Below are 12,575 nucleotides of genomic sequence, written 5' to 3'. Positions count from 1 at the left end.
AGCACATTAGCATATGAATGGCACGCTCTGCTGGTGGGTGGGATCACATTACAGATAATTAGATAGACCAGTAAGAACAGTACAACAGTACATCGCTTTGTTTCAAACAGATTGCATTGCAGGAGAATATTTGTTTTAAATTTAAATTGTTTTATTAAAAAGTAGACATTTTAAGCTTTCTTTAGACATATGTTTCATGTTTGTGTTACAAGTATTCACAGAGTGAACACAGAGTCTACTGAAAGCTCACCCTATTTATTTTTGTTATTTTACAAAAGCACAAGATTTTGTTGTTATTGTGAGTGTACAGTGTAAAAGTAGACCCTTTATAGTCTCTAATGATGTCTTACTCTTATCTTTATACCCAAAAATTTAGTATTTTAAGTTTTTTCTGCTGTAATGACGAAAATATCCAGCAGACCGCGTCACCGGCCCAGAGGGTTAAGGTACGTTCACGCAGATGAGCAGGGACCCTGGGCATCTTTCTTTTGGTGTTTTTCCAGAGTCAATAGAAAGGCCTCTTTAGTGTCCTATGTTTTTATAACTGTGACCTTAATTGCCTACCGTTTGTAAACTGATAGTGTCTTAACACTCGTTCCACAGGTGCATGTTCATGAATAATTTAAGGTTCATTGAACAAGCATGGAAAACATCTTTTAAACCCTTTACAATAAAGATATGTAAAAGTTATTTTGATTTTTACAAAATGATCTTTAAAATACAGTGTCCTGAAAAAGGGACATTTCTTTTTTTGTTGTTGCAGAGTTTAGTTTTAAATGTGTGTGATTATTATTAAATTTATCATTATTATATTTTTTTTCTTTTGTGTATACACTTTGGCTTTGACCACAGGGATATTAGTTAAGGGTCAGGGTGGGGAATAATGGGGGTTAAAAGTTAATTGTGTGTGTATATATATATGTTTTGCTTATCCGTTTAATTTGTTAGATTCAATAAAAAGTGTTAATCGGTGAATCACCATTGAGAATAATGGGTAAAACACTCAACACATTACTGTAATCAGAATTTGTTTGTAAAAAAGTTTTTCTTTTTTTTTTTTTTTCTGTTAAACAAATTTTTTTTTTACTTCATATTGTAACAAATGCATTAATTTATAATTATAAATAAAGTAAAAAAAAAAAGACTTATATTTTGATCAGTTTCTCATCAATACCTATCATTTTGCTTCTGAAAACATGGATTATACATGTCGCACTGTACAGCCCTGGTAATCCATAAGACTTTAAGTGGACATTGGTTTAATCAATGAAGCAAAATGATAGGTATTGATGAGAAACTTAAATTGATCAGTCTTTTTTTTTTTGTGCTACTGTTGTAAATTCATTCATTGCACAGACCGATTTTGAAAAAAATCAGTCTGTGCAATGAATGAATTTACAACAGTAGCACCCCTGTGACACAGTTTTGCATGTGTGAGACAGAGCCGCTTGTTTGTGTGAAGTGAGAGTTTGTTTATGTGTGAGTTTTAATCAATGTCGCATTGCTTTTTAATTGGTAGTTGTAGTCTATTGTTTGATTAAAAATCATGTCCCGGCTGTGTAAAGTCGTTACATCCAACACCAATTGCCACAATTCCTAGGGAACAATGCCAAATTCCTATGCAGTGGCCTCTATGACATTTCCTCAGCTAGTCGAGCGAGTTAGATGATGACAGGAAAATGAAGCTGTATTTTCTAATGCTCAACCAAAACCCCAAACAACCCTGCGAGGAAAAACTGCCAAATGAAATTAAGGGACAAACAAAAGGGAAAATGTATAGATACAACCACAAGTGGAAAAAGGATATTTCTGGGCTAACTTTCGATGCTAAACAACAGCTCTATTCCTGGTGCATGGAGGGTCCAGAAAAGATCAGAGTAGACAATCCTTATGTAATGGGTGTCAGCATTTTAAAGAGAGATAACATAAAACAAGACAGCACTTCCCAATGCCATGCCAGGAGACCAAATAGGAAAGATTGGCCAGCAGACATGCTAGATCTGTGACACACACGCACACACTCTCACTCACACACACAATGATGCAACTGTTAACGGTGTGAGTCCAGTATAAGGAGTGTCACAGTTTGGGTGAGTTTGCTGGTTTTTGCAAATAAGAGTTCTTTATTAAGTGATGTCTGCCCACAGATCCACAGATTTGTCCATCTAATTTGAAGTGTAAGATATGGCTGTTGATTGGATTGTGATTAATGATACTAGGCTACATAAACAAAATAGACTTGATGTTATGCAAGACGTGTTATGTTTTTGGGCAAATAAACAAAATGTTTGTCAGAAAACATTTCTTGTTAAAATTTTGGATTTTGTGTGCCCTGTAGGCAACATTAAATGTCCTTAGCCAGGCATATGCCTTTTTAAGTGATGAACTGCACTACTTGTGGTTGTTTTCAGAGATGGTAACAGATGTTTTATACTTGAGCTACAATTGAGTGACCTGTGCTACTAAACTTTCAACCTTTGTAGCACCAGTGCTATGTGCAAAAAAAGTTAACATGCAGCCTTGATTACTTTTACGCTGCCTTCATTGATTTTGGAGCTTCAGAATTCTGGTCACCAGAGCTGAAATATTCTTCTAAAAATCGTTATTTTTGTTCTGCAGAAGAAAAAGTCATACACATCTTGGATGGCATGCGGGTGATCAAGGCGGCATTATGATTTTTGGCCCATTCATGTCCTTGGTATACGCATGCTCATGGTATCAGCAGCTCCTCATTAAGACTCCTCGGTAATCCTCTGCAAACTTCGACAGTTTGCAGACTGGCTCTTTCGGTTCAATTTGAGTCGGACACGACTGAAGAGTTGACTTTCGATTCTGCATGTAGGTTAGATTCCTTCATTTCAAACTGATTTTTGGGGTCAATACCAATCTAGTAACTCGTGAGAACCCAACACGTTCATCTCGAACTCTGTGTCAGGCTACAAGTCATCAGCAATTATGTAATGAAATTCCGTTTCTTGAAAATGTCCATCACAGTTAGCTACACAAATCATTAAGTCTATTAAAAAAAAATAAAAATACAAAATAGAAAACTAATATGATATTAATCATTTGTATTAGTAACATAATGGAGAAAAAATGCCTACTTAAGCCTCAAGATCTTCATTTGCAAATATTTGTAAATCATTAAAAAAATAACACAAACAAACATCTGAAGATTTCTAAATGTTTTATTAGGCTACTGTCTCAACACAAAGAAGTCATCGGTAATCCTCGACAAACTTCTAAAGTTAGTGGGACCGGCTCATCCGGTTCTTTTTGAGTCAAACATTTCGACGTGCTGCATAGCAATTACATTTATTTCAGCTGTGCGTCTTGCATCATCATCCGAAAATTAAGTATCGATTCAGTTCAATGTTGTGTACCGGCTTGACCGGTTACTTGCGGAGTATCGACTCAAAAGAACGATTCGTTCAAGAATCAGAGGTCACTACTGCGCAAGCGTTAGCTATTGACTATACTAACCCAAACGGTATAAATCCGTCTTCGAAGAGGGAACGATTGTGACCGCCATATTGAAGGGTTATTCCAAACCAAAGGACACATTAATAGCTGCTTCTAAGGGCCCTTCAAAGGGGGTGTTTCTGTAGCATTCAACTGATGTACACTTTGCTGCCAAATGGAGGGAAACCTGACCATATGTCATAAATCTAAAGGTTTGTTGTAAATTAAACCAGCTGCACTCTGGTTCTATAAACAAAAATCTGTGGTTTATAAAAGTTTTAATTATTATAATTAACTTTTTTTTTTTAAACATGAATCCCCTGGCTTTCTGTTTGAAACTGGCTTTTGCTTGTGCTATTTTCCTGTAAATTAGCTTGATCTGTTATTCTAATAAAAGGAGTTGAAATAAAAGAAATATACACAGTGGCATTTTCACTTATTTAATATTTGACATTTTGTGTTTTGCAAAGTTTTCTGCTTCAGTTGTTGTGGTGTTGATTCACATTGTTTCTAGATTATTGTGCAGAGTGATCAGATGCATTTTAAATAATTCCAAAAAGCTTCATTGTCCAAAAAAATTATAATCACAAAAACCCAAATTTCACAGTTTTTTGGCCCTGGCACAAAATGATCAGCTAACATAATTTCACTAATCATAATATCAGCAGCACCTGGAAAAGTGTGAATGAGTAGTCAGGTGAAATCACACTATCATTCTGATTAGATTATAAGAGCAGACTGACTGCTACAAAAGGAGGGAGGGAAGTAGTGTTACCACCAGTGCAGAGCTTGCTCAATATTGGCAGCAGGTTTTGCGAGTGTATCTGCACGCACAGTGATGCAAAGACTTTTGGACAATGGCCTGGTGTCAAGAAGGGCAGCAAAGAAGCCACTTCTCTCCAATAAAAACATCATGGACAGACTGAAATTCTGCAGGAAGTACAAGGATTGGACAGAAGAAGACTGGTGTAAAGTAATTTTCTCTGATGAAGCCCCCTTCTGACTGTTTGGGACATCTGGAAAATCGATAGTCCGGAGAAGAAAAGTTAAATGCTACCATGAGTCCTGTGTCGTGCCAACAGTGAAGAATCCTGAGACTAGGGTTGCAGTGGTATGAGATTTTCATGGTATCATACAGTGTCAGAAAATATCAAGGTTTCACAGTGTCACAAAATTATCATCATCAGTTACAATGACATTTAAAGGAGTGAAAACAGAAGGGTTTTTTGTTTGAGCAAACACTTTTTATTTGAATTATTATTATTTATTTATTTTAAGTATGTGCAAAAAAAGTCTCTCTTTTGAAAATAAAATAGATAGAATAAAGAAAGCTAACAGAATTATAATAAACATGATAAAAAATAGCATGCAACTACCGTAATTTCCGGACTATTGAGCGCACCTGAATATAAGCCGCACCCACTGAATGGAAAAAAAAAATAATTATTTTGAACATAAATAAGCCGCACATATCTGTAAGCCGCAGGTGCCTACCGGTACATTGAAACAAATGAACTTTACACAGGCTTTAACGAAACACGGCTTGTAACAAAAATAAATAGGCTTTAACGAAACACGGTGTGGCAGCGGGGGTGTGGTCAAGCGCCCGTCCGGGAGAGAAAAGCGGTAAGGGCGCTTACATCAAGTGCTGAAAACTAAGGAGGACACGTGAAGCAGGGCACTTGACGTTCCAGGAAAGGCTTTTAATGACCACAGCAATGTTTACAATCAATTGTATAAAGTTTCTCAATTCTTGGTCTTCTATGCACCAACACTAGACTGACGTGTGTCTGTCACTCACTCACTCACTCACACTCTCTCTTTATGCTGCTCTCCCCATGCTTACTGAAATTAGACACAGGTGTTAGACATTAGCTCAGGTGTAAGCGCCCTTACCGCTTTTCTCTCCCGGACGGGCGCTTGACCACGCCCCCGCTGCCACACACGGCTTGTAACAAAAAATTTAAAATTACCAGTAAACAGTAGCCTAGCAAGAAAGTCATTGGTCACTATCTTCCTCCTCTTGTGCACATGAAACCACTGAAGTCATCTCCTTCAGTGTCGGAGTTGAATAGCCTCAGCTTTAGTTGTCTTTTTGCATTGAGTCAATTCATCACGCTGCTGTTTCCAACGTCTCCCGTGCAGCAGCTCTATTTCCTTTTCCAACAGCCAGATCAATCACCTTCAACTTGAAAGCTGCATCATATGCATTTCTCCGTGTCTTGAGGGTGACAAAATGACTACCGTAATCAGAATGATGGGAAGTTTGAGCTGCTTCGATTTAATCTAAACAGTAAACAAAAAAGTTGTTTGACCTTAACCCGTTCGGCAATTTCATTGGTCTAATGAAAGCTTCATGCCGCCAAAAAAACTGAGCACGTCACAGAATGTTTTTTTTTTTTTTTAAATTAAATTTGAAAGCGGGAAAAATCCATATATTAGCCGCGTCGTTGTTTAAGCCGCGAGGTTCAAAGCGTGGGAAAAAAGTTGCGGCTTATAGTCCGGAAATTACGGTATAACATGTTATATACCTAAAGCATGTTAGTTTACATGTTAAATTAACTACTAAATGAAAAATAAAATCAGCTGTGTCAGCTTTTAAAGTAATGTTCTCCGATTATTAACAATTAACATATACTGTAGGTGCATGACAGCGCAGCCAGACTGCTGCTGTCTGTAACTTTAACTCAGTGGTTCTCAACTGGTTTTGCTTTAGGACAGATTTTACTTTTGAAATCCAGTGGCGACCATAGTAAAAACGTAACCTGCATTTAATGTATCCTGGGTCACATTTCTTTTTATGTTGCATAGTTTTGTTCATGGTTTAAGTACAAGGACATTCATCAAGTGACATTCATTTTGTGTTGACCTCAACAACCTCAACAGTTTTCTCTCCCCCCTTTTAAAATTTGAAGAGCACATTTACTTATATGAGCCCATTATTATCCAGTTTTTTTTCTAATTTCATACATAATTCAAACAGAACATACATATTACACAGGAGGAAAGGCTCCACATTACCATGGTTAGGTCAGTGCAGCTAGTCTAAAATATAGTCATAATAATAATAAATTATAGTATTTATGAAAAAATAAGTACTAGCTGAAACGCATCTCGAAACTTTAACTACCACTGCCACCGTTGATATAAAATAAGGTCTAATAGATTCTACCTTTATATTATTTCATATGAAACTATAAAATATAAGTTACGTTTACTCATGTAAAATCGTGAAACAATATAGTAAAGGTGGTGTAATTATTGTATTTTTTGGCGCATTTCAGTGTTGCTCTTTTCCTCCTCAGTGCTGTTTGGCATGTCAGGGCTGCTTGCTGTTTGAGAGGTTCGTTTTAATGACCTCCATAACACTTTAAATTAGAAATCAGTTCTGAGTTCTGCGCTCAAATGAAGCCCGGTTGTTGCACGTGCGCGCCAGAGACCAGAGCAGATCATGATCGCAAACTGGTTCTGAAACACTTGTGCGAAAGTGCAGACGAGAAGTCTTTAACTGATTGCGAGATTATCATTCAATCCTGAATAAGATATCACTAGGGCAGCCGCTGAAATATCTTCAATGGGAGAAGCATGGCATTGCTCTTTCCCTGCTGTCCGCGACCCAGTCCGAATTGAACTACGACCCACCAGTTGAGAAAGGCTGCTTTAACTCACACACTCACTTATGTCAGACCCCCTCACTTTGCTTCTCTCTGACATTTTCTCTACTGCGCGTGTGGGGCGCAAGCTGATGAGTCTGACAGGCAGTCAAGGAGGAAAGGAAAAGCACAGGTGAGATTCTCTGTCCGGTTGTATTTCTTTTCAATAATCTAGCAAATGTACATGGTATGATAACTGTCAATTTTCAAACCGAGGTATACCGTGAAACCGATATACCGCTGCAACCCTACCTGAGACCATCCATGTGTGGGGTTCCTTTTCATCCAAGGGAGTGGGCTCTCTCACAATTCTGCCCAAAAACACTGCCATGAATAAAGAATAGTACCAAAACATCCTGCAAGAGCAACTTCTCCGAACAATCCAGGGTCAATTTGGTGATGATCCGTGCATTTTCTAGTGGCCAGGCAACTCCCTGGATCTTAATCCCATTGACAACCTGAGGTCAATCCACAAAAGTCAAGTGGACAAGAAGAAGCCCACAAATTGTGATCAACTCCGAGCACTAATAAGGCAAGAATGGATCGCCATCAGTCAGGATTAGGACCAGAAGCTGATATCCAGCATGCCAGTGCGAATTGCAGAGGTTATGAAGAACTAGGGTCAACAGTGTAAATATTTACTCAGCATATATTGAATGTTTTTGCCAATAAAAGCCTTTGAAACTCGAACGAAATGCTCATCATCGTTTTCCAGTATACCACAGAAACATGTGAAAAAAGAATCTACAAATACTGAAACAGCAAACTTTGCAAAACATAAAATGTATCTCACTGGCAATACTTTTGGCCACGCCTGTATACTGTACATTTGTATACTGGTAAATTTTTTGGGTTCATTAAAAAAATAAATAATAATAATACATTTTTAAACATGAATTAAAAATGTCTTCATAAAGTTCAAAAGTTTTAAAGCATTTCGTTTCGGTTTACATTCTGAAAATAGTTAAAAGGCAAAATCATATATATATTTTTCATAAGGTGCAGATTATGGTCTTTAGCGTCAGCCTTTGAGCGACGGCAGCGGCTCCTTTGGCTTGGATAGAGGACGCAGAAGTGCATTCCAAAATACTAAATAATTTTTTTACAATGTTACCAGTATTCTGTTCTATTGCAGTGGTTCTCAGCCTTTTTGACTCCAAGGCCCCCCACAGTCCAAAACGATATTTGAAGACCCCCTCACATACATCTTAAAGTATTTATTAGCATTTTAATTAAGTTGAATTATTTTAATATTTCTTCTTTTAAATACATTTCAAGTCAACTTAAATGTATTCAACTCACACTTGGAAGTGTGCTGAAGCCCCCTAGTGGGTCCCTGGTTGAAAACCACTGTTCTATTGCACCTTGCTTTCCTGAAAATGTAATAATTACATTTGTAGATATGTGCTGAATGCACTTTCACACTTACCCAATGGAATGCTCAAAGCGGTTGTGGGAAGCCCCAGGGAAGACCAGGTAAGTCCCTCCAAGCTGTTTAATGTGGCGAAGTCTCTGGAATTGAGGCGTGTCTATGATTTGGACCAACAAAGTATGCAACTCAATATGGCCATGTATCGGGTCATTGAAAACCTGTGACAAAAACAGAAGCTCTGTTTAAAGGATTTCACATCTGACAGAAACAATCTGGGTTTTAAATAAAATGAGAAAGAGGTCAGTGAAGTTGATTGCTTTTGCTTCATACCTTCATGGCATCAGATGAGATTTGCCAGAGTCTCTGTAAGCAGTGGAGAACTCGCAAACAAGATCCCAGAGGACTAAGTGATATTATGGACAATTAATGCCATTAACGCTTACGGTAAATACACTTTTGATTGTTTGATTGCTTATAAAAATGCCAAAGGTTAATAAACAGTTGATCTTCACATTAGATTGTGCTGCATTATATTTTAACCTGAAGATAAGTAGATATCAACTTGTTTCATTTAGTTAACTACGTCCATCATCACTAGATAAATACAAGCAACACTCACAAAATACCCATCTTCTCCAAATGCAGCTCTGTAAGGTACGGTAGAACAGGACCTGTTATTTTCTGTTCTGCAACAGAGAGGTGTTGCCACTTTACATCATCAGTTTAATAAAATAAAAATATTAATAGTATCATGTATGTTATTGATTAATAAATGCTGATAGTAGGCTACAATACATTTTGTTACTTATCTAATAACATTGATAAAAGCGTTTGATCTAATGTTATTGATGTTAATTATATAATTTACTGTTCTACTGATATAGATGAACGTTATTAATTTTAAATTATTGATGAAAGTTATTGATCTTTGATGACGCACCTCTGAAAATATTCTCCCATTCGCCGAGTCCTTCTCTCCGCAGATAAGCGGCAGTCTCTTCTACATCCCAGCGCCTGAAATCTCCATCAAAAACCTGTTTCACATCAAGCACACACTCTTCGTCTTCTCTTGTTCGTTTCATCCGTTTTTCCATCTTTTACCGCGAATAAAAACACAACAGACTTTCACTACCAGGGCCGGAGCAGAGCGCGTGTGGAGATTTGCTCCTTGACGTGTTCACCCGACGACCAGTTGGTTAGAGTCGCGCCGCCTGTCGGGTTGGAGTGTGCCCTCCAGTTGAAGGGTAAAAGGTTGCGTCCACTTTTTTAACTGTGTTGGCCCATGTGGGGCACAGACTCATTCACGGATGGTATGGAGCATAACTCAAAGTCCCTAATAATAATAATAATAAGCAGCAGAATAATAATGAGATATACATCGACTGGAATTTCAATGGTGAAATGTTAATTGGTAATTAATTAAATTTAATTAGATGTTAAAGGGGTCATGACATGCATATATTTATTTTTTTAATTCTTCCTTGAAGTTCACTTATAATGATAGTTAAAAGAAATTATAATAATTGCCCAAAAACCTTCCCTGTCTTTGGCCCTCTGTGTACAGTACTTCACATTTAAGACACGCCCACTGTTATGATTGGCTAATATCATTGAAAAGCACTCAAGTCCAATGCCATGTATTACAAAAAAAAATATTTAAGTTGTATCAATGTGCCTTGCCTCCACAGAATTAATAATACATTTTCTAAAAGTTCTCAGGATACAGAGTCAATTGTTCTAAATCCAAAGCTTTGGCTCTGGCAGCTTACTGCATCCACTAAATAGGAAGCAAGGGAACATCCTACTGTAGCAGCTAAGTGCATTCACTGCTAAAATCCAACCAAAAGTTCAGTTTCAGGCTGCTTTTGATGTTTGGACCACTCAACATGTTTGGAAGACATGGGATAATGTAACATAAAAGTCAAATCATATAATTTTTATTTGTACAGTTTTTATTTGTACTTTTTCCAAAATACATTGTTCAAAAGCAAAGTTTTTGTATGTTTATTAGGTTTTACTAGTTACAAATAAAAATACAAAAATGGAAAATGGTATACCCAAAAATGAAAATACTCGCCCTAATTTCATCCAAGGCATGTGTGACTTACTTTCTTCAGCACAACACAAATTAAGATTTTTAGAAGAATATTTCAGCTCTGTAGGTCCATAAAATGCAAGTGGTGCCAAATGGGTGCCAAATTTTTTAAGCTCCAAAAAGTAAATATAGCCAATATAAAAATAATTTATATGATTCCAGTGGTCCAATAAATGTCTTCTGAAATGCTAGGTGTAAGAAATAGATCAATATTTAAAACTTTTTTTTACTAAAAATGTTCGCTTCCGGCCAGCTTGAGGTTTGTACGTTGATGAGGGTGGAGTTCAAACTGCCTCTCACATGGCATAAGCCTCCTCTTCATAGATATTCATATGTATATCTTTATTAGCAGCTGTTTCCATGGGCTACAGTACTTTTTCGATACAAAAGGTGTTTAAGCAGCGGTCTAAGCAAGGAGTTCAGTCTGAGGCATCTACTCCACTCACTTGCATTCAAACAGATTCAAACAGCTCTCCTTGTTCACCGTTCCAAGATGACGTATTCAAACCAGCCGAATGAGGCACCTATGTATGAATCTCTATGATCCTCTTTTGTAAACAACACTGCACTTCTGGGGTTTTTCTTTTTTCGGATTTCATGTATCAGTTCTTGCTTGAACTTGCCAATGCACTTAACCGTGACCCTCATTAATTTTTAAATATTGATCCATTTCAAACACACCTAGCGTTTCGTTTCAGAATAAATTAATTAATCCACTGGAATCGAACAGATTAATTTTATGATAGCTATATGTGCCTTTTGGAGCTTCAAATATTCGTCACCCATTTACTTGCATTTTATGGACCTACAGACCTGAAGAAATTCTTCTAGAAATCTTAATTTGTGTTCTGATGAAAGAAAGAAAGACATACACATAGAATTTTACTTTTTGGGTGAACTAATCCTTTAAACTATTTGTGCATAGCCACTCCAATTATGCAGTACATAAAAATAAATTGAGATCCTCATAAAGTTCTCGTCAAAAGGCTATGTCTTCCGCGATAACAGCCTAGAGTTACTGCTGCTCTGAGGGTAGCTATCGTACAGCTGTCGCAGGTGTATGATCAGTTCTTCTGTGTTGTCCCCAGTCAGTGCAGAAATGGGAATGACCCGCTGATGGACATGGCTCCTCAGAGCTTTCAGGTTCTCCGAGGTGTTGGGCAGGTCCATTTTGTTGGCCACGATGGCATGAGGTCTGTGGGACAGGTGAGGTTTGTACTGTTCCAGCTCAAAGCTCAATTGCTGCAGCTGCTCGCACGGATTTCTTAAAGACATGTCCAACACGTACAGCAGGATGCGACATCGCTCAATATGCCGCAGGAAAGAGATGCCGAGCCCGCGGTTCAGATGAGCACCTGGAATAAGCCCTGGAATGTCAGCCACTGCAGAAAAAACAGAAAGAGAAAGAGCTTAATGGCTTTAATGACTAGTCAGTTTCATAAAAGTGTCTTAAAAGCCCCGCCTCAAACTAAAACAATTGGTAAAGCCAATGATGATGTTGTGCTGATCAGGATGGTCAAACAAGCAGAGCAATGTTTTAATAGTGTTGACAATTTTTGTGGAAATCCACCTACGCATGGCTTATTAATACATTTCTCTGCATGGGAGAAGTATTTTAACATAAAAAAATTACACACATCATATTTAAAAAAAAAAACATTCAACACACACCTGCCACCTGCTCATGGTCCTTGTACTTGACAATGCCCACATGAGGGTTCAGTGTGGTAAAGGGGTATGCTGCCACCACTGGCCGGGCATTAGAGATGGCACGTAACAGAGATGACTTCCCTGCATTTGGAAACCCAACCTGCTCAGAAAACACACGTATGCATGCACACACTCACACACGTCATTTTGAACCAGTCAGGAAATAACATATAATTAATATGCTTTATTATACTTTTAATTACGTTTAAGAAGCATTTAAATTGTTTCATATTGTCAGCCTTATTGTTTAATGTCACCCTAATTAAGGACCTATTTAAACTTG

The 12,575-nt window shown here is 37.5% G+C and overlaps 2 protein-coding genes and 1 long non-coding RNA gene across 5 annotated transcripts in view; 1 reads left to right on the top strand and 2 right to left on the bottom strand.

The window, feature by feature from the left end:
- Window positions 1–9,663, bottom strand: part of samhd1 (SAM domain and HD domain 1) — a 78,786-nt gene extending 69,123 nt beyond the window's left edge. The window contains exons 1-4 of one of the 2 annotated variants that reach the window (XM_052105521.1): window positions 9,428–9,663; window positions 9,107–9,173; window positions 8,818–8,890; window positions 8,545–8,705 (exon numbers count right to left, since the gene is read on the bottom strand). In XM_052105521.1, the coding sequence (XP_051961481.1) occupies window positions 8,545–8,705; window positions 8,818–8,890; window positions 9,107–9,173; window positions 9,428–9,581 (455 nt within the window). In that variant the 5' untranslated portion in view covers window positions 9,582–9,663. The remainder of the gene's footprint in view (window positions 1–8,544; window positions 8,706–8,817; window positions 8,891–9,106; window positions 9,174–9,427) is intronic. The other variant, XM_052105522.1, reaches the window with a different exon arrangement.
- Window positions 1–12,575, top strand: part of LOC127628719 (uncharacterized) — a 244,004-nt gene that overhangs the window by 62,952 nt on the left and 168,477 nt on the right. The window lies entirely within an intron of this gene.
- mtg2 (mitochondrial ribosome-associated GTPase 2) overlaps window positions 10,433–12,575 on the bottom strand; it is an 87,221-nt gene continuing 85,078 nt past the window's right edge. For both annotated transcript variants that reach the window (XM_052105540.1, XM_052105541.1), the window contains 2 exons: window positions 12,254–12,392; window positions 10,433–11,964 (listed from right to left, as the gene is read on the bottom strand). In XM_052105540.1, the coding sequence (XP_051961500.1) occupies window positions 11,570–11,964; window positions 12,254–12,392 (534 nt within the window). In that variant the 3' untranslated portion in view covers window positions 10,433–11,569. The remainder of the gene's footprint in view (window positions 11,965–12,253; window positions 12,393–12,575) is intronic.

Source organism: Xyrauchen texanus, chromosome 35 (genome assembly GCF_025860055.1).
Source record: "Xyrauchen texanus isolate HMW12.3.18 chromosome 35, RBS_HiC_50CHRs, whole genome shotgun sequence".
Taxonomy (NCBI): domain Eukaryota; kingdom Metazoa; phylum Chordata; class Actinopteri; order Cypriniformes; family Catostomidae; genus Xyrauchen; species Xyrauchen texanus.
The sequence above is the reverse complement of the archived record's forward strand: the minus strand, read 5'-3'. Positions and strand labels throughout refer to the sequence as shown.